At 38.3% G+C, this 25,318-nt stretch overlaps 3 protein-coding genes across 12 annotated transcripts in view; 1 reads left to right on the top strand and 2 right to left on the bottom strand.

The window, feature by feature from the left end:
* Positions 1-10,704, bottom strand: part of shroom2a (shroom family member 2a) — a 43,856-nt gene extending 33,152 nt beyond the window's left edge. Inside the window, exons 1-3 of one of the 6 annotated variants that reach the window (XM_026157819.1) lie at positions 10,374-10,704; positions 9,670-9,696; positions 7,951-8,164 (exon numbers count right to left, since the gene is read on the bottom strand). In XM_026157819.1, the coding sequence (XP_026013604.1) occupies positions 7,951-8,157 (207 nt within the window). In that variant the 5' untranslated portion in view covers positions 8,158-8,164; positions 9,670-9,696; positions 10,374-10,704. Of the gene's footprint in view, positions 1-6,319; positions 6,536-7,950; positions 8,165-9,669; positions 9,697-10,010; positions 10,030-10,373 lie in introns of those variants that run through there. The other 5 variants (XM_026157818.1, XM_026157822.1, XM_026157823.1 and 2 more) reach the window with 5 other exon arrangements.
* A 1,826-nt stretch (positions 10,705-12,530) lies between these two features.
* LOC113015794 (synapse-associated protein 1) lies at positions 12,531-18,109 on the top strand. Of its 2 annotated transcripts, XM_026158089.1 has the most exons (10): positions 12,531-12,766; positions 12,911-13,079; positions 13,465-13,583; positions 13,678-13,744; positions 13,983-14,056; positions 14,140-14,279; positions 14,384-14,535; positions 15,978-16,024; positions 16,866-17,010; positions 17,102-18,109. In XM_026158089.1, exons 1-10 carry the CDS (start codon positions 12,662-12,664, stop codon positions 17,227-17,229), a joined length of 1,146 nt encoding a protein of 381 aa, XP_026013874.1. In that variant the 5' UTR covers positions 12,531-12,661; the 3' UTR covers positions 17,230-18,109. The 2 variants fall into 2 exon arrangements, with proteins under 2 accessions (XP_026013874.1, XP_026013875.1); XM_026158090.1 differs by having other exon boundaries at positions 12,535-13,079.
* Positions 18,110-20,493: 2,384 nt separating this feature from the next.
* The window catches only part of LOC113015795 (AP-1 complex subunit sigma-2), a 31,448-nt gene continuing 26,623 nt past the window's right edge, over positions 20,494-25,318 (bottom strand). The window contains exons 6-7 of one of the 4 annotated variants that reach the window (XM_026158091.1): positions 24,650-24,658; positions 20,494-21,487 (exon numbers count right to left, since the gene is read on the bottom strand). In XM_026158091.1, coding sequence (XP_026013876.1) covers positions 21,378-21,487; positions 24,650-24,658 — 119 coding nt within the window. In that variant the 3' untranslated portion in view covers positions 20,494-21,377. Of the gene's footprint in view, positions 21,488-24,649; positions 24,659-25,318 lie in introns of those variants that run through there. The other 3 variants (XM_026158094.1, XM_026158095.1, XM_026158093.1) reach the window with 3 other exon arrangements.

Raw genomic sequence — 25,318 nt, 5'->3', positions numbered from 1 at the left:
TACAATGTTTAAAAGTGCTTACAAAACACCCTCAGTTTCACTGAAAGTTGAAACTATTCCCACTTGTAGAAACACTATAGCCTGTACTAAGAAACAGAAATCGCACCGAGTTTCCCATGAAGGCAGTTTTAACTTAGTAGTTTTGGTTTGGGTAAAATTAACATAAAACGTCTTAAATAGAGGTGTCAGACACCAGGAAGCAAACGGTATAACGGTATAGAATAAATCTCGTGATGTTTTTCCTTTCTCTAAACCGTCTCCCTTTTGTGGCCCCAATTCTTACTGAAGGCCAAGGGTGCTGGACTCATTTCAGATGTGAAAGGGGCCAAAAAGCATAAAAAATAAAAAAATAAAAAAAATCCTTAAAAAAAAAAAAAAAATTAAAAAAAAAAAAAAAAAAAAAAAGGAAGAAGAGGAAAGTAAGAAGTTCATAAAAGTGGTGTGCTATGATTTAAATGTGGTATTTTGTGTTGGTTAATGATGGAGAAACCTAAACAGCCAAATATGGTAAGATTTAAAACTGCAGCAACACATCAGCGTGAAGAAAAACAAAAAGGATTCAGGATACTGCTCGGGTGAACTGTGGTGTCCTCATACCCCGTAACCATTTGTACTAGCGCTTGAGCCATGATGTACTTGCTGCAGTCTCATAAACGATAGGTGGTGCTAGTTTAGGAACAGAGGAAAGCAAAAAAGGAAACAAAGCCATCGCTGAAGATGCTTAGGTCACAAGACAGCTTGTGTGGCAGCAGTTGTGGAGTATGGAGAGTATGAATTACCGACACATCCACACAGCAGACAGGTGGATGTAAATGAAAATCAGTGAAAATTATAGCCAAAAAACCCCCAAAATAAACTCATCCTGGATTAAGCGAGTCTTTACCAACTATGGGTGTGACATATAGGGTTAACTGGGCAACTAGGACCAGAAGAATCCACTAGAGGCCAACCTTCAGCTAAAAAGATATGAGGTGCTGTCAACGAATAGTCTGAATTTGTTTACATAATCAAATACTTGAAGTTCTTTAGTCTTGCTAACGCTTTCAGGGTATTTTTATACGTAAAAGTAACAGCTAATAGCTGTAGCTTGCACATGAAAAAAATACATATACAACCTCATACTTGACAGGTGCTAAGAGAGAAGTGGGGCATAAATACCTATTTAAATACCCACTCACAACTGATACAGTGGCATACTCGGGAGCTGGCAGGTGAAAGAGCATTTAATGTTTGACTTGTGTTCCTATATGCGCAGGAACACTAACTTTTACATCACAGAAGGACAGAAACAAGTTTAAAAAAATACCTTTAAAAAAAATAACTTTCAGTATAAAAATTGAGGTAAAAACTGTTTTCTTCAAACTGCTGTTTAGGCAGTGCACATACAAGAAAAGCTGTTTTCAAGATCAGCAACTTGCCCATGACACCCTTGGGCTACATGCAAGTCTCTTCATTTCATACAAATTAACACGAAACATAGAAGGAAAAGAAGATTTGAATAATGTAAATCTAACGGTTCCGGAGAACAGCTTAAAAACCACACAAAATGTCAGGGCTTTTGTTCATATGACATGAAGGCAGGGGATTCACATTGCTTCTTCCAGCATGTTTCACCATTAAAGCTCAATCAGCATGAACCATACCATGCTCTTTGTTTACCATCTCCTTTCAGGCTGCAATCAGTTTGACTGCAGCCATCCTGGACTCCTCAAAAATAGCCCTCTGTCCCCATGTGGGTCATGAAGGGAAGGATGTGGTGGCGATGAGGGTAAGGGATGAGTCTTTTCTACTGACAGATCTCCTGCGCAGTGTGCTGAACACACAGCTTATGTATCATGTTTGCACACATTACTAAGAATAGTCACTGTACTTTGACAAAGCTCGAGCAAGGAAGGAGAAAAAAAAAAAAAAAAACTCACTGAAAGTAACCCCAAAGTGAACTTTTTTTCAATAATATTGAGCACTTTTTAAGACACTTTACAAACATCTGCTTGTGACCCACACATCTGTGACAGTTATTCACCTCGATATTTTATTGCCATCAATTCCAAGCAGGCGGGAATAAATTACTGGACACCATTTCTGTCATGACACTTTCAGAAGTACAAGTGATAGAAGAGTATTCACACTTCTTTTGAACAATCTGTACCAACTATTTAGAGTATGTTTAAAATTATATGCTCTAAATCCATATGGCGTACTAAAAAAAACAAACAAAAAACTGAATATGGAACGGTTTCCAAACAAATACCAGAGCAATCCGCTGCTTCTTCAGGCAGACTTTCATCCTGTGGCTGAACTCCAACTCAGACTAGAGCTGGTCACCATTGTTCTGTTGATTAACTTGGTGTAGCAGCACTCAAAGCAACTGTCCACTTGATGTAGATTTTGGTTAAAGTGGATCTTCAGAACCTGCGCTTTGTACTATGAACCAAGTTCAACATACCCAAGATATGAATTCCTCAAAGTTTCTTTTTGGGGTGGCTTAGGCTCAAGATGTACAGCAGATCATCCATCAATAAGAAGGTTGGCGATCCGATCCCTAGCTGCTCTAGCCTCCTTGCCAAAGCATGCAAGATATGAGGTTCCTGACAGACATCTCTCTGTTCTGAAGTCTTTTGCCCCACATGAACCATAATCCTGCTCTATGAATCATCGTTTCTTAAGAGGTTGAGCAATTCTAGAGCACTCAAAACTACGCGGTCACAAAGAGGATTCATTAATTGCTAAAACCTGTTCACCTGCGCGTGATTTATCACAGCATGTAAGCACAGAGACATTGAAGGATGTCTTTAAGAGCAAACTATATGTTGCTACATATAAAATGTAGCCCTTAGTGGAGGAAACATATTAGGGCTGCATACCCAGCTGTCTTGTGTAAAACAGGATTATTTAAGTTTACTGAGGCTAAGGGCTTTAAGTCCACGAAGACCTTGAGCATAACTGAGCTATGAGAAGAATGTTCAGAATTTTAATTAGATCCAGGATATTTTTAACCAGTAGCCTGAACCTGTCATCAAACTCTGGGCCCATTTACAATAAAATATTTAACTGAAGGGACCTAAGAGAAAAAGAGCCAACAAAAGTACTGATTTAAGCAGACAAATAGGGAGACTATGCCCTTTTGGTTGATACATGAAAGACATACTTGCCAAAACCAAATTAGGTGCTTAATGCTCATTACTCACACTGAAACTGGATTTCACAAAAAGTCATGGACCTATTAGAAACCAAAACTAAGAGGAAAAACTATGAACTGTAAAGAGAGGTGTAGGTTATTAAGACCGAAGCCTTGATGGCACAATGTCAGTATTTTTCTTTGTTTTTTCATGTTGGGTTAGGTCAGTGATGCCATTTACATCAATCAACTTCCCTGTGAACTGGCTGAAACTGACTCTCACATTAATATAGCAATAAAACTCAAGATTCAAGGATAACCTTTATTGTCAAAGCACTGCAGTGCAGAAACAATGAACCTGGGTAGGCAATCCTTGGTTAGCCTTCACAAAAAGTGGATTCTCTCCACAATCGTTTATGGTCACTGGACTCAGGGCATTTCTTTTCTTTCTGAAATCTGCCACGGTCTCCTCTGTCTTGCTGTTGAGCATAAGACTGCTACTGGAGCTGCCATGTTCATTACCTTTCGCCTGTGTGTATTCTTATTGTTGGAGATAAACCAATGTCTGTTGGGTCATCTGTTCTGTCATCTTGTTTGACAGTAAAGATTATGGATAAAGAGTGAATACAGAAGAAGGCTCAACCTAGACCTCCTGGGGAAGGCCTGTGCTCATGGTGATAGTGGGAGATGTGTTTGAGTAACCTGAAATTCTATAGAGGGTTCCTGGAGGTACGGTTACATTTTTCTGTTTAATGCCATGCTTTACGTCAACACTCACTAGAGAATAACTCATGCGTCACCAGACCGAGATAAGCCAACGTTTCTAGTTAGAAATTGCCTCGATTGCTGTGACAGTCTCTGTGTACTGATAAAAGGCATCTATCCATCTATTTTCTGCCTCTTATAGGACAAAACAGCTGAGCAGAGTGGAGGTTTGCTAATGACTTGGAAGTCTGGAGCTATTGCGGTGATTACTGGTTTATTTTCAGGTAGCATTAGCAAAGAAATATCTCCAGTGCGGAACAGGGTAAAGCCCTGAATGCATTGTTTAGATTTGTGTAAACACAATCCAGTACATTCTTGCGCCTTGTATGACGCTTGACACTCCGGTGAAATTAACGAAAAGGTGTTAGCTTGGTTAAAGTCCATAGTGACAGTGAAAACTTCTTCTGGATGCAAGTTCTGATATTTGCTAATGGCAAAGTGTAACATTTCATGTACTAACATAGCATTAGTTTGCAGTGTTATTTAGACTGCAATTATCCCTTGAGATGATAGAAAGGCCAGGACCTAACCATGATGTATTCTAGGTCTGGAATACACCATACAATCATACTTTGCAATGTTATTCTCAGTTGTACTTCATCCAACCTTTTAACAATGGAGCGAATATGGTTGGATGGCAAGAAATATGGTTGGATGTGGTAATTTGTAAGGTGCAGCCTTCAGCCTGGAATATATCCCTGCTCCCTTTATGATGTGCTGCCATCAGGGCCCTTATTTGGCATCTGTCTGCTTGGATCGTAATCCAAGCAGATCACGTTACTGGAGAAATCTCAAATCAAATTAATTTTCACTCAAAAATATGAGCTACAAGCAAACACTATAAGACTGAGATGGCTGTAGGTTACTTCTACTTCAATGGCGAATTGAATTTAACTCTTTAACATAATAAGGTCCAGGCTGTCATCACTGATAACCCCAAGCTTAACTCTCTGCTATCGAAACATGTACTTTGTTTTTAAAAAAACTGTTCTCAGAAGACTTGGGAAACAAAACAAAATTATCATTCTAACTGGAACACATCAAAAACTATTCAAATGCTTTTTGCCTAAAAGGGGAAAAAACAAGGTGAGGGTTTGTGTCATCACTGATGAAGTTTTAGACCTCACAGGGTTGACTGGGGCTGAATGTCAAATTGGATACTGGAAAGTGAAAAGTGGGTGAAGTACAGGAAACTACCAAAGGTGTGAAGTTCCTGCATTGTCATGCTTGAGTTCTGATACAGCGCGACTGTACCTGACGGGTACTTTCCCAGAAATATGAAGAGATGTAATCATGACACAGACCCTAACAATATGCAGTATAAACACAATATTTTGATGAGCACAAAGAAGATAATGGGATAATGTGAATTTTCATAACTCTAACAATCCGTGTATGGACTTGGCCGGTTATAAAGTGTCCTCTTTTCCACTGTGTCAGTAAACATAACACTTCAAGTTAAACATGATCAGTTTCACTTGTGATAGCAGAGCAATGCAAACACACCAGCCTTGAGTATAAGTGCAAACAACATCACGATGGCAGGGTTTCAGCATAGTGTACTACAAATGTAGTTGCACATGGCCTAGCAGCACACCACTAGTCTAACTTTTCTTCAAATTGAACAACTATTAAGAGTTCATTCTAGCTCACATGTGCCACTCTTGCACATGAAGGCACAAAAACAGCCAACAAAGGATTGTGATGTTTTTGTTGACACATGTCCAAAAAGACTAAAACTAAAGAGAATTCCTCTCTTACCATTTTAATACATATTATTTTTTAACTTAAGTTAGATTGTGTTTCTTTACCAACTAAGGCATTTTTACATGACTTGTTTTATTAGTTTTTGTTTACCATGTTCCAAGGCTTACCCTCCAACTAATCTGCACTTTCACCTACGTGTGTCATTGTTTAGGCAAAAAGGAGAAATGCTCTTAATTTTGTCCTCCTATCAATCAGAAAGAACACGAGGTTTGGTTGCATCATCGTCTAGTTAACCCAAATAATTCACCAACCCACCTTCATAAATCACTGCTTATAATCTGAGAGCCACTCCAAAAGAGCACAAATCACTAACCCCGATTTAATTCATCCCATCATGCCATTCCAGTAGGCTTCGAACTGTCATGGATAATTCACTACATTTAGAAAATCAAACAAAGCAGCATTCCTCCCCAGATCCTGGCACCACAAGCTTTCCTCCAAATGAAATCTACCCCAGCACAAAAGTAAGAGAAAGCAAATATCCAGGTGAGATATAATAACACTGACCAGAGGCTAAGTGACAGCTAACTAAACTCTGTTAAATCCTAGCCATGACTAATTCACTTATGAGATTATTAAGAAAAATTACACCAACTAGGAAAGAGTCTGAAAAAAATCTATTAAATATTTTACAGATCAAAAGCTGCGAGTAAAGAGTTAACATCTCACCATCTGATCCAAACAGGTCCGCTTCTGTTGGTCCTTATTATGATGTTCAGGGCCAGAACATTAGTAATAAATACTGACACCAACAAACCAAAAAACTGCAGCATACCATGAAATGGATAGCTCGTAAACAGTCAGGATGCGAGTCATTTCAATCACGTTTGCGGGGTGGCAGTGGTCCTAAGTGTCCTGTGGTGGAGTCTCATCCATCTGGGATGGACTTTGGAACGTCAACACAGGAATGGCAAACTAAGACCAAGCAATGCCACAGCTCCCAACAAACAGCAGTTGGTATTTTACCGAGTCAAATAACTAGCAAGGTCTTTTGTTGTCAATCATTACACAGTCAACAGAGAAATGAGCTTACAGTGAGGGTTCATTGAGGTCTGAGAGCTGACTGGCAGGCTCTGTGGTTACACACTCTCCTCCTGCTGGGTGCTGTACGCAAACTGCAGCTCACGTAAACACCCACATAGCAAATGAGATATGGTGCTTGACCTGTTTAATGTTTAGGTTTCGGGGATTTAAAATGCTGACTTTAGTCAAATAACAGCAGCTCACACTGAAATATTACACAAGAAACTGAAAAAAAATAATTATGAAAAACACATGTATGAATGAAGTCTGTACCAGGGATGGGCAACATCCTTCTTCAGAGGGGCAGACTGATTTTGATTTAGTAATCAACGAGCACCACACTGAATAACATAATACACATTGTTAGTGGTTTTTCCTTCATATTAAAAGGACAATCCACATTCTCTTAGTTTTAAAATTCAGTCAACACCACACAGTGCGCACCGACCCTTCCCATCTCATTTTCCTGTTTTAGCAGGCTGGTCGCTGTTACCCTCATCCTGTGATTGGACGAACTAACTCCACCGTCTTGAACTGCAGCTGGTGACGGTCAGCCTTATTCTGCTGTGAGCTGCTGCCCAGAGCTCTCTGAGGCAAACCATAGCCCAAGATGATGGAGCTTGAGTCCATCCGAGGGATGAGAGGCTCAGTGAAGAATCAGCTGATATTTGCTTTTTAATGCAGGTGCACACTGTTCCTGTCCAAGGTACACTTTTAAAAAAAAATGTTGTTTTAAATAGAGAGAGAGAGAGCAAGAGAGAGAGAGAGAGAGACATGCAAAGGCCCCCTGGGTCGGACTTGAAGCCGGAGCGGCCGCTCTCAGCCGTATGGCACGTGGTCAGTGCCCTCAAGCTACACTTTTTATTGATTGTTTTTTTTGTTTAGTTTTTTTGAAGCGGGGAGGTTGTTTTGTTTGAGGACATCAGCAGCCCAATTGAGATCGTCAATTTGTTGTATTTTGTCCATGGGTGATCTATGACAGCTATTGAAAATTTACCAAACCACTAAATATAATCATTTATAACATTTCTTTAAAGTCCTTAAATCAAAATTGAGCAATACATCAGACTAAAACTTTGACCTCTACATCCCTATGAAAAATCAGAGCATGGCATCACTGTCTGAATAAAAAAAAAAAAAACATTTAAAAAGATGAAATTCAAAAGCTTGACTAGATTTTTTAAAAAAAAGCATTAGATCCTGCTCTCTGACTCACAACCTCAGCACTTTAACTCTCACCTGTGTTTACTATAAAAAGACTAAATGAAAATATTTACCTTGGTTATGAGCAGTGGCTCCCGGTGTTCAAGTCCCCCTCTGAGCGTGAACCCCCACGGGGCACCTCCTGACAGAAATACTTCCACCAGCTTGAAGCTCTCACAGTCTCTGCTCCTCTGATCCAGATCTCCTGATTTCTGCACCACATGCCAAAAGCTCTCCGTTTCTGTACAGCGCAGATCATTTTTATATCCTTCAGCATCCATTGTACTGCTATAAAAGTAAAAAAAAAAAAAAAAGGAGAGATAGATATCCAGTCAATATATCATAATGGGTACCGCTCTAAAATAATAGTTTACCACAGGGGACTGTTTCCATAAGGCTTATTGTTTGGTCCAGTCTATTTCTAACGCATACCATTTTAGCACAGTTTGTCCCAGTGATATGCTGATGACACAAAGCTGTAACTCCCATTGAAATCAACTCAATGAACTCATCACTTTCTGCATCTCTTCCACTGGCTAAAAAATAAACTACTGACTTTTTATTAATAATGTGTCACATACCAGTGGCTGGAAAAACTTAAAGACTCTGAATTAGACTGGTTGATAAGATGTTTCACTGTAAATTAAGAGCCATGTAACCACTGCAGTTTGTCACCAAGATCACACAAAAACTACCACAGCCATACAGACACTTACTACAAACACTATACGCCTCATAGGATTCATATCTTCCTTCAAAAGACATAAGTTCTTGAGGTGAATAAAGGGCCTAAAGGTCATAGAATAAAATGCTATCTTTTAGTTTGAGGCATTTTGAAGATCCGTAGGACTAGAAAAGCACTTCATAAACACCAGTTCATCTCCAGTTTTCATATGAGACAACATACATGATGCCATGGCTATTGATACATCAGTATAAATCTTTCCTGGCGTATACCACAATACCTGTATTGTATTTTGTTGATATTTTTTTACTAACTGAAGTCCCTCTATTGAGCTTTTTACTTGGCAATTATTTGTTAATTTTTTTTTTTTTTTTTTTTTTTTAAACAGAGCTCATTTCTTTGTTTTACTTTTTAAAAATGTTATAAAACTCCTTTATTTTGTTTATTTTTACCTTAGTGAGCTACCTTGTCTTGTCAAGTTTTGTACTTTATTTGAGCTATTTGGCGGCATGTTATATTTAATGTTTTGGCTGCTGCAACACCGGCTCAACTTCTAACCAGGATTCCTTCTGTCCTCCAAATTCCTGAGTGTTGACCATATTGAAAAAGTCTTTTAGCACAGAACACATCCTGACTAAAAGATGGGCCTGGTATCAAAATGTAGGTTAAAAAAAAAAAAAAAAAAAAAAAAAAGGGAACCTTTGAAATAATGTAACATGTTTTCACCAGCCACCTATCCCATATGCAGATATGTCATATAAAAGTCTACCCAAAATTTTGCAGTTTTTGAAGTTTTCCTCCAGTGAATCATCAGGAAACAGGCAAAGGTTCCAGAGTGCCAGTGACTGTTTCTGTTACTCTGTTTCACAGACATTAAATTGATACAGCTGCTATTGAAACTCTGTTATATCCCATGATAATGATGCTCAGAGCTGATTATAGAAAAAAAAATGGCCCAAACAAAGATTTTGGCTTTTGATTGACTTCGCAGTACTTTGTGACAGAGCATAACGTGTTTTTCAGCCATGAAAAACTTATGTAGATATCTCCAGTTGATATGAACTTATGAGGGTTTAAAAATGCTTGAAAAAACTACATTTCAACCCACCCGTATGTACTTCGAGGCACTCCAATTCTGAAAAAATTCAGGAAATGAAGACAAAACTTTATTTAATATACTAAAATTACTGAACAAAATAACATAAGTTGATTTTATATGAAATGAGCCACAGTGCAGATTAGATTATATAAAAAAGTGACGAGACAGTAAACAAATTAAGAAATAAAAGGTAAACTGGGAAAGTAAAAACACTTTGGAAGCTGAACTGAGCGGAACTATAAGAAATAAAACATATTAAAAACTAAATAAAAACGCCTGAAAAATAACGCGGACTCTGGTTACAGTGACAAAACATTGGATTTAGGGCTCTTATTTTGAAAGGAACCTACCACGAACATGCAGACTTTCATTTATTAACTTCTTTAAGTGATAAAATATCTTCTACGTCCATCTGTACGGAGCTCTGCGAGACTAAAGCAGGAAACCTGTAACACCTGTTGTTGTCAAACTGCAGACAGGGTGATTTAAACTTAATGCTCTTACGTGCGAGAGAATTAAACGCACCAGCAGCACAATGGAAACCATCCAGCTCAACCACCAAATAAGCCGAGTAACACCGACCTGGTCGCTCACATAGGCAACACAAACTTCGTCCCACACCAGCAAAATCAAAGAAACTCACCTACTCCATGAGGTGCGCAGCTATTTTGGGAAAAATATTACAAAAGTCGCTCTGAAACGGCGGACCTTACCTGAGAATCCAAGTTTTGGATGAACCGGTGAACAGGAAAGCTTCGTCGGGTTGGCACGGAGTAATATCCCAGGTTTACGTTACACATACTTCATCTTTTTTAACTGGTTTTATTTTAAAAGGAACAACTTTTTAAAAAAATAAATCGTACGCTAACTCTTAAACGAAGTGGCGACCTTACGCTGTTTCAAACGCAGCAGCTCCAGCCGTATCCTCCTACTTCATGTTACAAACCGAGAACGACACACTGACACACTCGGGAGAGGTTAAATCAGCTAAGCTAAACTAGCTCCATCCATGGACTGCAGGGATAACAAGTGTGGCAGAACAAAGCTGCAGCGCAAGCGCGACACCTACCGTTAGCCAAAAGGAAAGGCGGGAAGAACAAGCAAGTGTAATCTAAAACGGCTAATTTTAGTAATAATATTAAATAAAAACTGACAAACACGTTACGTAGTAACTATACCTATATTTCTACTTTCCCACTTTATTTATCCAAATAAATAACCTCTTATTTTGGTTTTAGTCATGGACAGAGACAGAATTAAAATCTGTGGGAGAATTCTTTTATTAGCTAATGAGGAATTTGAATGCAGCAGCACATCTCAAAGAAGTTGGGACAGGTGCAAAACAACTCTGGAAAAGTAAGAAGTACTAAAATAAAACAGCTGGAGTAACATTTCATAACTAATCAGACTGTCAGCAGTTCAGTACCATGATTGCATATAAAAACAGCAGCTTAAAGAGGCACAGGTTCTCAGAAGTAAAGATGGGCAGTTTCACCAGTCTGCAAAAAATTGCATCTACAAATTACAGATTAACTTCAAAATACTGTACCTCAGTATAAACTGTGAAGACTTTGTATTGTAGATCTCATGATCTACAGTACATCTGTGCAAGCGAAAAGGCTAAAGACCACTTCCAGAAATAACTGTATTATAACAGAGTTCACTGTACCATCCAAAACCAAAGGTGAAAGCTCCATATGTGAACATCATCCAGCAATACTGTCATTTTCTATGGGTCTAATTTAGTTTAGAATAGACCAAGGTAACTTAGAAACTGCTGTGTGGTTAGATGAATCAGAATTTGAAATTTTTTATGCAGAACATCAATGCTGCATCCCTGACAGTGGTTCAATCCATGAGCATCTCATTATCTACAAACTCGTTAATAGCACTGATTAATGGGTTTCAGGCCTAAGAAGCAGAGCGGAAGAGGGCTGCAGACTGAGAAGCAGTGTGCAACTGGATGCAGTTGTGGATGGTGTGATAAACTGTTGTTGTTCTACTTTTACAATAATTAATTTATTTGTGTTTTTCTTTTTCTTATTTTGTTGTAGCTGTGAGATCAGTTTTAAAATGTAGGCAATGTTCAATCTGTCTCACAATCATTGCTCTGTTTTTTTATACTGTCTTTGTTTTAGCATAACTAAACTAATACCACGTTATTCCAAATAAAATTTTAACTTTTCTATTAAGTTCTTCAAATGCAATTAATATTCAAATGTGTTAGCTATGTTAGCTTTGTTTATTAGTTAATCCCAGTGTACATTTTTCCTTTACAATCTTTGATGAAATAATCTTAATTATTTGTAAAACTAATAAAACTTTTAAAACGTGTGCCTCTTAAAAGTGTGGAAGACGCAATTAAAAAGCAAACAAACAAAAAGAAAAACACTAATCAATGTATATTTATGAGTACAATATTTTTTTCTATTTCATATCCTCAAAAATTCATTACTGTACCTTTAAACACATTCAAATTATTGTTTAAATATGTACACAGGCGAAAAAAAAACAAATATTAGCCACGTAATTGGGCTATTTTCTCATACGCTTAATTTTACTGTCATGCTTCTTATTCCAAAAATGCAGAGTTGCTAGTGTAGCTATCCTTGTGAATATCATGCATTCTTATTATATTTTGGTTCAGAGCCATTAAGTAAATAAAAAAGTAAATAAATAAAGCACACATGAATGAACTCTGAATATTATGAGCTGCTGTATGGTTATTATGTGCACTAAAAATTTCGTTATCAGTTTTTACAATACAGCAACAGCTGCTGCAACTATAATGCTAATTTTGCTACCTCGCCACCTAGCCGTTTGGTAATGAATAAAAGACTTAAAGAGAATATAAAACTCCGATCGTCTCATTTTTCGGTGTACTACCGCTACAGCTATCATGTTGCAAAGCTGTTGTTTTTTGTCTCTCTGTGGGTGACTTTATACAATCACGAGGAATAAAAGTCCGATAGAAACGTATAATTTTCTGAAACGTCGGTGAATGAAACGAAGGCGGAATCCACTCAGAGCGTTCCTTTCCATGACAACCACAACTACGGATGGTAGGTTAGCTCAAACCAGATGGGACAACGATTCGCGGAAGTGGGTAAGAGGTGAAACTTGACGAGTAGCCATCACATAAGTTTTAAACTATCGGAAAACTAAACTTTAGAGTTTAAAAGGCATAGTTAGAGCATGTTAAATAACTCATTTTAAAGTATTTAGACTAAATACATAAAGTATGTTTAAGAACTGGTCAAGCTGGCTTGGAGCAGAGAAAGAAAGCGGCCAAGTTACAGAAGAGCCTGCTGATGCTAACGAAGAAAAACGCTTTAGTGAAATAAACAAACCGAGCGACCAGCAGGGCAGAGATGCTGGGACAGATGCTCAGCTTCTCCAAAAAGCAAAAGGTTTCAGTGGTGAGTCCGCTGCAGTCCACATATTATTGTTGTGTTTCTTAATGTTTTGGTTTTGTGGTCAGTTTTTATAAGTTTTTAGCACGATTTGAGCTTTGGGGAGAAATCATTGATTACAATACAAACAAATCAATTTGTGATGATAGCTGCCTTATAGTCATCCACTATCAGATTTGACTTTCATTATAGTTAACTGAAATTACTTATGTTTTAAAATTGCACCTCTTGTAGTTTGTTTAGATGATGCTCATTTTGGATTCTTTTGTAAATGCAACTTTCACTTATGATTATTTTTGATAATGTATTATTCTGCTGATTATTTTCTCCATTTGTTGATTAATTGCAACTATGCAACACAGTAATGTGGGTTTTTCTGGCTTCTTTACAGGTTACATTTATAATTTTGCCAGCAGCGCCTCAAAAAAATTATCTGAGTCCGTAGTAGAAACAGCTCAAACCTTAAAGAAGAGCGTGGAGGAGGGGAAGATCAGTGGAATTATTGATAAGGTGAAAAGTTTCATCTATTGTCTGAGGCTGATATCAAGTTTTTACTATTTAGGGTAAGTTTGGAATGTTTGAAGGTTTGTTCTTCTTCCCTTAGACCATTTTGGGTGATTTCCAGAAGGAACAAGAAAGGTTTGTTCAGGAGAAAAGAGCTAAAGAGTATGGTGAGTACTTCTGTTGTGTACTTATGACATGAAATGTAACAAAAGCTCTTTTAATTGATGTAGATGTTTGATTTAAAATCAACAGTGCTGATGCACAGAAAATGCGTTTTTGTCCACAAACATGTGGACCAAACTGTATATCGGTTTTTAATCATTAATTAAAGCTTACATTTAATTGTAGCTGAAAAATATTTTCAGAACACCTCAGAACATCTCTGCTGCTTTTCGCCGCTTGTAGGTGCTGCTGTGCCTCTATGGGTGGGTTATAATGAAGAGGATGCCATACAGGAACAAATATTAGCTCTCTCAGCTGTAAATATCTTTAAAAAGCATTTCATTTATTATAGAAAGTTACTTAAATTATGCCTCACTGTAACTTTACTGCATTGTTTCAGGATAAAAGAAATTTTTTGCGTGACCCCCCTGCTGGGGTGCAGTTTTACTTTGACTTTGACCAAATGTATCCAGTCGCCATGGTTATGCTAGAGGAAGACGAGCTCCTGAGGAAGATGCGCTTCCATCTGGTCCCCAAACAGTGAGTGTGTCATAAGTTAACTACGTTAACTGCTGTGTTTTCAATGTGAGCCTCCCTGCATCCCTCAGGGGTGACTGCGTTTTCCTCCATGCTGTTCTCCTCAGGGTGAAAGAGGAAGTCTTTTGGAAGAATTACTTCTACCGCGTGTCTTTGATAAAACAGTCGGCTCAGCTCACAGCTCTCGCAGCCCAACAGGCGGCTGAGTGGATTGATGTGAAGAAAACCTCCTACCCTTGCAAAGATCCTCATCAAAATGGTACAGTCTGCTCTCTCCTGTAAAACCTCTGCATTAAATACTGATGTTGATTTTTAAAGCTATGATATGAAAGTTGATCAAATGTAAGAATGTACAAATATGACTGTAAGTATTTGTGTAATTCTTTATCTTAGTATTCAAGGAAGATTTGTTTTGATTTTGACTGATAGCATTTCTAGTTAGAACAGAGAGTGCAAGTTTATTGTGCAATAAAGAAAAAAGTGAGTTAACTTCTGGACCTTTCTGAGCATAGAGTGAAACACGTTTTTATTTAATGGGCCACATACAGTCCAGTTTGATCTTAAGTGGATTGAATGAGCAAAAACGCTGCACAGCAACATAAAAAGTCAGTAAAAAAATTTCCTTTTGAAAAAGTACAAGTAAAAATGTATTCAGTGAACAATCCATTAAAAATGGCAAACAGACGGAGACGTCAGAAGGAAAAAAAGTGCGATCCCATCAGTATATCTCATTACATCAACTGCACATCTATAAAGCCACAAAATATTCACATGTGAATTATTTTGTAACTTAACTAAAACATCCATGTGCTACTAGATCGTAACATTTAGATCTTAACATGCTTTTTGTGCAGTAATGTTCTTAAAACACCAAGAGTTGCAGTGTTTTGAATAATTGTACTTATTTATTTATTTTCAGTGTTCATAGTTTGTAAAGCTTTCATGAGCAGGATTAGACGATTTAACGTTCCGTTTCTGTTCCATCAACGATATGGTTGACGCTCGTGGCTTAGACTGCGTCCATAAGATGGGGAAATGTTTTAAGAAGTCCTGTTTTTAAAGGCTGAGTGTTTTCGTCATTGCTTTTTAAAAGGTAGATGTCACAATGAAGAGGACGTCATAGACAATACTCTCATACATAGTCAACTTGTAAATCCGAGACAGCTCAGTTGTGTTCACGAAGAAATCAAATGCTTTAGAGTGAGACCACAAACTAATTGGATTTTCGAATAAAGAAGCAGAGGGCCTTTTCGGCCCTAGACTTTTATACATTCTGACTTGCAACCACAGGCGTCGCCCTCTGCTGGTCATTGGAGAGCATTCAGGTTTAAGACATTTTGGGGTTGGTTTGAATTTTCAGACCCGGCAGCTCATCTTTTATATACAGTCTGTGCTTAAAGGCAACGTTAAAAGCACCATTAGGTTTGAAAAGGCATGCTCTTCGGCTCCAGGTAATGATGTGATTCCAGAAGCAGCATTTTGATCAGTAGGATCTAGCTCCACCCTCCTGCAGACTGATGCATGCTTTTGTATGAACATATAGTGTGAAAACTAATTTATCTTTTCTTGTTGTCCTGATAGCAGTGGGATTTAAAAAAAATGTTATTAGTATTAGAACATTTTGAATATCACATTTTTCCCTTAAATACCTTTTCACAATGATGACATTTCATTTATTTATTTATTTATTTATTTTTGTAGATGCCGTTAAATCAAAAGCCAGCAGCCTCCAACCAAAATCAAGTGAGGTAAGATTACCTGTTTTTAACCTCTGAGATCTAAACAATCCTAAACAAAGGCTGGCAGAATATGTGGTTTCTGGTTTTCGAAAGCTTTTCTTACATATCTCAGTTATCAGAGGATTTAAAAAAAACAAATTTAAAATGTTTTACTTTTCTTCATGTTTGTGATTTTAGTGACACGGAGTGAGTTTTTCTTATCAGTGGTCAATGAAACAAAACAAAACAAAACAAACCTCAGCAGCATGCTATGATACCTACGTGTTATAAATTACACCTTAATAGTCTTATAAAGGACACAGTAAAGGATTATTTTACTGTTAATATTTGCTGTTCATTAATATTGAATTTTGTATTATTTTGACAAGAGATTCTTCAGGTTAATTCTGATTGGCACGTGTTTTATAAGGGGTATTTATTTTTTAATGATTATCGGCTGTTTTTGTGGTTTTGTGATAAATATTTAACTGCTACTGCTCACTCTCATAACTTTATTTGAACCGAAAACACAAACTTTTCATCTTTTTGTTGGTTTTGGTTCCTGAATTTAACCAGTCAGCTGGTGGGGAAAAAGCAACTGTACAGAGAGCGAATCAGGACACAAAGAATGACCTCCAGGTTCAGTCATGTGATTTACACCACCGCCATCTGATCTAGATAATATTTATACACACACTACTCTGCGACCCTTAATCATTTATGAGGTTTTGCAAACGCTGTCATTTCATTGTTTGATGGTAAAAAGTTAACTAATTAAAGGTAATAGTTTTATCATTTATTATTGCTGCAGAAAGGTCATTATAAAGCAGATTTTAAAGCTGAATCTGAGCTTCTGTTTGCGTTATGAAAGGATGAAGAAGAACTCTCCACCAGTCTGCAGCTGTCTGAATTTGTAAGTGATACTTTTGACTCCTGTGAGATCAACAAGGACGACCTGTGCAAAGAGATGCGAGAGCTGGTTCTGGACAAGAGGGAAAACCTAAATCCAGAGCAGGGTGAGTGCTGTGGTTAAACTGGGACATTGTACTGTGTGTGTGTGTGTGAGCTCAGTGTGTTTTTTTTGTTTGTTTGTTTGTTTGTTTTCAGAGGAGATGCCAGACTGGGAGAGAGAGCTGCAGGAAGAACTTCGGGAGTACGACGTGTTGGCTGACAGCGAAACCCACGATGATAACTGGGACAAGGAGATCGAAGAGATGCTGAAGGAGGAGAGTTAGAGTAATGAGCGACACCTTCAGAGGCGCTTTGGTGATTTCTTACATCTTCGGTCTTCCAACAGCTCTCCGTGGATCCATGTGCTCCCCAGATGAAGAGCTGGGAAGTTTGCATTCATGCGTGTTTAATTCAAAATGTGAAGAGAAAATGGATGTTACAAAGACAATGTGTCTCACATTAATAGAAGTTTACAGTATATATTTGTGCTTCAGGGCGGGGCTAAGTTGTGATTGATAAGTCATTAACAAATGAGCTTACAGCATTCTTGGGTTTCACAGTCAGATCCATTGTACCTCGGTTTTAAAAAGCTGAGACACTAAAGATAACCAGTTTGGGTCACATGTGACATCACAGTGGCTGTGCCCATTATTTATATACAGTCTTTCATCATACATATTATGTGAGGCTATGGCAAAAAAACAAGCAACACACTGAAGGAAGAATACTAGCGCTGCTTCATTTGCACAGCAGGCTTGTGTGGAAGCTACATTTCTGGCAGAAATTATATATTAAACCGGACTATGAACAGTGAAGATTCTCTGTAATTCATTAAACCAGAGATTTTAGTTTTGATCTGGAGAATTTCATGAAACCAGTGAAGTATAACTCTCAAAGTTTATCCTCAACTGAGCCACCCTTTTTCATACATACAAATGATTTGTTGGTTTGTCATGCTTTTTAAATGCTGTTAATAAAATACCTACAGGCTTTGGACTCCATGTATTTCACCAAATTTATTAAACAGATGAGTGAACATGCAGGTTTTTTGAATGCACTGTTTAATGTGAAACCATGCCGGTCCGAAGCAGTCTTCCTCTTGTTTATGTTTTTTGGGACTTTTCCCCCCTTATTTTTGTACATTAAAGATGTTTTTCTGCAGTTCCAGACATCATTGAAAAGCTGTGTGGTGTGAGTGAGACTTGAATGAATGAGAGGAGCCCGGCTGTTTGTGATACTCTCTCTTTATTGCTGAACCTGACAACAAAACATTAACTTCCTCTTTCTTTTTTTTGTCCATTTCAGACAATGATAGCTGTAAACACATCACGCACAGGCTGCTCGGCACTCACGCTGAAGCTGCTGTATAATTCACTTTATACACAGTATGGAATAGCGTCTGTTCTCCATAAGTCACACTGCCGATATACTGTAAACCACACACTATCAGTTGTACATGAAAAATGCTCATGTGAAGTTATAGAAAACAGCCAGAGGCTTAAGAGTAGTTCAAAGTGTAAACGAGCTGTGACGTTTGGATTAAAACAAACTTGCACAGAGCAGAAAATAGACACCACTTTATGATATTTGTACAGTCCTGTGCCCAGTGTGTCAAAAAGTGGACCTATTATGTTTTTCCTTATTATCTGTCTTATACTGTAAAGATGGTGGATGTATGTAAAAGTCATTTCTTTGAGCCAAAAATTTAGTTTCAGGCAGTTTTTCTTATTTTTTGGATATCCCTAATAGACACGCCCACCTGCTGTAAAACAAGTTTACAAGGGGCAGCCAATCAGGAGCAGCTTGACTAGCTTCAGGAGATGAACTGAGTGGCTGCATTTAGGCCCAGATGATTTTTTAACTGCGAATCATTCAAAGCGACACTAACAGAGTCAAAGAGAAGGGAAATCAGCAGAACAGGTCCACTTTAAATGTGTGAAACATTTGCTTTTTCATCCAAGCGGCTGTAAATTATTTTCAGTACATTTACGACACTATTGCTATTTAATGCATGGTCACTTAAGCAGTGTCACAGTAAATAGGTAGTTTACATGCCGTACAGTGTGTGGCTGTCACAGGCCGAAGAGTCGTTTATACTCAAAAGACAGTGAAACGGTTTTAGCAGAGTAGTCCTGATGAGACCTCAGCTCAGGGTGTAGATGGGTGGAGCACAATGTCGCTAGACCCCCTGTTGGATGCACTTCACACAAATCTAACACAGGAGTGATGGAGGTGTCTTTACGAGCTCTAACGTTCAAGTTTTCTAAGTACAATGCTCTTCACGAGCACTGGACTGGTGCTGACAAATATTACATCTTTTAAAAGAAGTATATGCAATACAACATCAGTAATCTACAGTACATGCTTACCTGCACTCAAAGAAAGACCTTCAGAACACGAAACAGGTAAACACCACCATGAAGCCAAATAACTACTCTGTTTCAACCTCTGCTGGACGCAGTGACGACTTCAGCTATAAATGTTTCTGAATGAGTTCATGAAAACTGCAGAGATGTAATCAGGCAGTCAGAATTATACTAATAATTATACAGTATGTTTATATTCAGTGACATTATGAAAAAACGATATTTATGGGATTGGGAACATGAGACCATGCACTGTAGTAACTACTATTTACTACAGATTGGAGACAGAGTCAGTGATTTTAAGCTAATGTCCTGGTTACATCCATCAAATAACACCAAAGCCAGTTATCCTGAGTGTGAACTTAAAGCTGTGTTAATCATCATGTTCTATCTGGAAATGAGAAGAATACTTTTAATGTGAATGGGACAGATCTCCCTAACAAACCCAAAATCTGAGCCTCTTTATCTCAATTTTATTTTGGTCCCTTCAGCTGTTCCACACAACCTCCCATTAATCCTCTGTGCACCCTGTTGCCACAATAACATAAAGTTTGTGATTAACTGATTAAGAAAGTAAATCTCATGGTTTAAAGATATTTGTGGACAACAACAGAGAACTAAAGAACAGGAAATACCTACACTAACAAACACAACCTTCCTCTTTTGTCCATTTCAGACAACAATAATGTAAACACATGTCTGGTAATATAACACACAATCTGCTCTCATGCTGAAGGTGCTTCACTTTATAAACCATCTGTAATAGCTTCTATTCATTGTAAATCACATCACGATAAAATCTGTGACTAGCCAGTAAAGAAACAAAGAGCTGAATGAGTTCATATCCTGGCTCGTAAACCTTCTGGGAACTCGATGTCACCTCATCTGTACTGTGGCTGTTGTTGAATGTTTGGTAACACTTTATATTAGCCATTGCTACTAAACGCTACATTGATAGTTAATTAAGCTGTGGGCTCTGACTGTGTGGTTTAAAATTTATAACATCCAACCATTAACCACATCCTTAATTATCATTTCACTGTTTGTTAACATTAAATCACTATCAATGTTCAATCAGGTACCAATTACGGTGTGCATATGATGGTTATTATAAAATGTTACCTACAGATTCAGTGACATGTTTTTATAAAAATAAAACAAAATAATCATCACAGTAGTAAACATCAAGAAAAAACTGTAAACATTAATAAAAACAATAAATAAATAATTCAGTTCCAGTGGCATGCAAATATATCCGTTATGCAATAGGAACATCATTTAGAAACCAAATATAGGAGCGAGGGTTGCTGGTAAACTGAGAGAAAATTCTTAATTTCACATATTTTCTGTTTTCAAATTATTTCACAGTAATTTCAGTTTAAGATGCAAAAAAGCAGGGGTGTCAAACATGCGGCCGGGGGTCCAGTACAGGCCAAAGAAATATTTAAGGTTAACGAATCAGCGGCACACATCTGAAACTGCTGCCCCTGGTGGTGAAGGTTTTAGTTTAATTCGAGCACAAAGGAGCCGTGGGCATACTAGTGTGGCTCGCATGAGATCAAAGTGGGTTGGCCCATTCAAATAAGTCTCATTTATTAAAGTATAAATATACTGGCTGTAGGATATACTGAGTTCAGGATTATCACAATGCAGATATGAGAGAAAACAAAACTTTTTGGCTTTGTTAATGTAATACTTGCCTTTGTATTACAGCCACTTCTTTGGGTTTAACTAACATATTTTAAATTCAGAACACTGCTAACACCTCACACTGAATAAAGAGATCGCATCAGCGTCCAAAAATAAATAAAAAATCAAGCAGGAATTCACTCAGCACAGCGTCCTGGTGTGGATTTGAAAGCAGCATGAAGCTTAATTAAGCTGGATTTGTGTCTCGGTAAACAGTTAATGTCATCACACTGAAACAAATCAATAACTCAGCAGGAGATACACACAGAGTGCTACATCATTTGTCTTTAAAAACAGTAGAAAACAAGGCAGAGTCGTGTTACACAGATGCACAGGGAAATTATATTGGTGTGTGTGTGTTGAAAGGTGAACTGTTATCAGCTACATACAGCAGAGTAGCTGGCTGATGGGGGAGTGTGGATGGCGATGAAGATGGTGTTTATGTCAGTCCGATTTCCTCCAGCACGCTGCGCGGGGTCTCTGCTTCCTGTGACGAGAAAGAAGAACCACAGCTCCAGTGAAGCGCTCAGCTGGACGCGCACACAAACACACCATGTTTCATCTGCTGTTATCAGCAGTGGAAGCACTACAGAAATATTCTAAGGAAATGATTGCTTGTAAAATAGATTCTGATTGATTTCCTTGTTACATTCGATACTATAAATCTAATCAAAGCCACATTAATCTACATGAAGATTTTAAAAGTGAATTTAAGCTGGGCTAGGCTGTTTTTAGGCACCACTGGGCAAAAATCTAACCTTTAACCTTTCAGCTTTTCTAACTCAAGTAATCTGGGAGGATAATAGACTTCTGCACATCCTCTTGGCCTTTTTTTAGATTTTAGAGAAAAATAGCCTGTTATGGTTGAAAGTTGGGAGTAATATAGTCAAAATAAAATTGTAATTTCTGTTGGTCCTCAGATCTCCCCGTGAGGATACATAGGACTGGACATTAAAGACGTTCGTAACTTATAGGTCTTAAACCTGCATTCTTTATAATGGCCAGCAGGTGGCGTGTCCTCTGGGTTGGTCCCCTTTTTCACTTCAGAACTACCTCAGTTATTCATGCCATAGATTTTGCAAAGTGCTGAAAACATTCCTAAGATTTTGGTCCATACTGACATGACAGCATCACACAGTTGATGCAGATCTATGATCTTAACCTCCTGTTTCACCACATCCCAAGATTTAGTGTACTGAGATCTGGTGACTGTGGAGGCCATTTGAGTACGGTGAACTTATTGTCATATCCAAGAAAACAGTTTGAAATGATCTGAGTTTTGTGTCATGATGGGTCATCCTGCTGAAAATAGCCATCAGGAGATGGATATTGTGGTCATGAAGGGATGTACATGGTCAGCTACATACTCCAGTAGGCTGTGGTGTTTTTCAGTTGATACTAAGGGGTCGAAAGTGTCCCAACAAAGACATTACACTGCCCCCTCTACCACCTGTCTTATCTTTGTTGCATAGTCTTTCCAATGCATTGGGCCATGATGCTAGCCGTCCTTCGTCTGTTCACGTTGTCTAGCGGTTAACATGCGACGGGACGTGCATGGTTAAGGCGGGGAGGATGTAACCCACATAAAAATGAAAAGAACTGCATCTATAACTAAATCGGAATCTTAAATTCCAACCGGAGCGTGTCCGTGAAGGCATCGTGACGCGTCATGACGCACGCCACGCCGCGAGGCTGCACGTGCCTGTTGTGACCAGAAAAAACCGCGTTAGCGGATGGAAGCAACAGTATTTTGATACCGCCGCGGGTAGATGCGTGGGGCTCGTATGTGACATCGCACGTAGTGAATGTGCAGGCTAGTGGTGCCCTGGAGAGACCACAGCGACACCACTACTTTGGATGGCGAGCTAGGCCCAACGAGCCAGAACCCCAGCTACAACTTCCTGCGGTCTGGTAGGAGGCTGCTGCGACCTACACTCTCCCCTCTTGGTTTTCAGTCCCCTAAATCTCACTTCCGAGATTTCAGTCTTGGAATCTTAGTGCTGATCATCATACTTCCAATTTCAACCTGTCTAGACTGTCATACACGTTGGACTTATATCAATCATGAAATAAACTTTATGGACATTGTTTGCCAGAGGTTGGACGAGGTTGCTGCACCGCTGTGCAGCGGATATTTTACAAGCTTGAATTATGTTTTATCTTTTCCTGTCTGCAGATTTTGTAAATATTGGTATTTGGTAATTGCACTTTATTTTCACTATAAATAATAACTGTAATCACAATATCTGTGGTTGTATGTTTATTGTACTTCACTCACCTCCTAGAGCCGAATCTGATATCTTCTGAATTAGCCCAACTACTCATAACCAACTTAAATTATTTTAGCTTATGTACTTGTTACAAACACACCTTAGAACCATCACTAACGCCAAATGAAAAAACGTCATAATTGATCATCATCTCTTGTTTTAAGAACAATCTGCATCCTTTACCCCCCCCAATATCTCACAAACACGTGTTTTCACAGCATCACCACTCATAAAATGAACATAATGGGTTTAAGTAACATCACTCTGTCCCACTGAAATAGATGATTATTTCTACCCATTCTGGCTTTGTGCTCCAGTAGAACAGTTCTGGGTCATGGGGCAGCTGTCCAGGCTCCCCAGCCTCAGGATCCCACAATCCCCATCTGTTATATGTCCAACCTACTGATCCTCACTGACCAAACGCCATGCAAATTTAAAGAAATACATAAAATCCACCTTTTTGCCTCCACTCCACTATTTCTGTTCATTTGCTTCTGTGCTTGATGTGATGTCATATTGTCATCTGTCAATTTGAGTTTTTATTCATTTGTAAAAAATTTTAAAATGAGGGGGGAAAAAATTGGCTGACATCACGACAGACAATCACAGCAGGTATACAAAACAGAAGCAGCAGCCTTAACGTCAACTATAGATGACTAGTGTTTGACATCAGCCAACGAGCACAACCTGGCTAATTCTCCTTTCTGACTCTAAAAATACAAAGATAAAAATGAAAAACTGAACTTAATCTTTGATTCAGTATGACGTGAAACTAGCAACTAATCAGGGGCACAGTGAAAGTGAGTCATGGCCCGTTTTCCCATAGACTCGGGTAGGACCAGAAGAGTCGCCCCTGGTGTCAATTAAAAAAGAAAATGCAGGTTTAAGGTACTTGGGTGCTGATTTATCTTTTACTCTCAATCTCAATCTTTATTCAGTCAGAGAAGGACGAGCTGAGGTGCAAAGGAGCTTGCAGGTTTGCAGGGGTCTAAAGCATCTTAAAACATCATGATCTATATGAGGTTTGCCAATAGGATGCATAGAAGGCCCGACTTCCTGACCTGCTCTTTAACACTTTATTGGCTGTTCTACAAAGGAATACATTTAAATACAAGTGAAAGCAGAACAAGCAAGAGCCACCCACAACCTCATACTTCAGTTTTGTTAATAAACTGGTGATTTTATAGAAAAAATGTTCACCATTCAACATCCCTCACATTTATATATGCACTAACTTGGAATAAATAAACAAATAACAGGACAGACAGGCTCTATCCTATTTAATGCACATCTACTTTGCTAATTCTACCCTAACTAGTGTCACAAGTTGTAGTTAACAAATTTCAGGGCTTGTGTCAGAAACAAAGAGAATCACTTACTTTGGCATCCTAAAAAAAGGTTCAGCACAAAGTAAAGAGAGTAAATTCATCAGAGCAGTGACATAAAATTCATTTAAGCTAACACTTCCACACAGTGGCGTCTGTGGTTTCATTTTCAGTGCAAAATGTTCAGACGTGACCTCGAAACATCCACTCTGCATTAATCACCCTTTATAGACTTTTCACACAGGGGAAATATTTTGTCAGAGTGATGAATCCCTCGTTGCCGATTATGTAGGCTAAACCCGTTAATCTGGGAAACGAATGGCGTTCTGCACAATTCAGACAGAAAATAAAAGCTGTGGAAAAAACCCTCCAATTTCAGAGAGCCACAGGGGGGAAATCCATAAACTCAGAGAACAACGGTTATATTAAAGAAAGACACCAGTGTGCTGATGTGACAGAGAATCGTAAACAATTTATTATGTATCCATTACGTACATCAATAAAGTGAGGGTCCATTTATTCAGCTGGCTTTCATTAGCAAGCCACAGAAAAGACATTTCATATGAAATATTTATTTATTTATAATAGAAAACATATTTGTAGGTCTAATTGTTTCAAGCGTTTTAACGTCTATAATCAACATAAAACCCCGAAGAATCTTTAATCCGTGCAATCATTGCAAATACAATATTCATTTAGGCAGAATTCCTCTGAAACCACTTA

Source organism: Astatotilapia calliptera, chromosome 23, assembly GCF_900246225.1.
Source record: "Astatotilapia calliptera chromosome 23, fAstCal1.2, whole genome shotgun sequence".
NCBI classification, from domain to species: domain Eukaryota; kingdom Metazoa; phylum Chordata; class Actinopteri; order Cichliformes; family Cichlidae; genus Astatotilapia; species Astatotilapia calliptera.
Note: the sequence above shows the minus strand (reverse complement) of the source record. Positions and strands in the feature narration are given on the sequence as shown.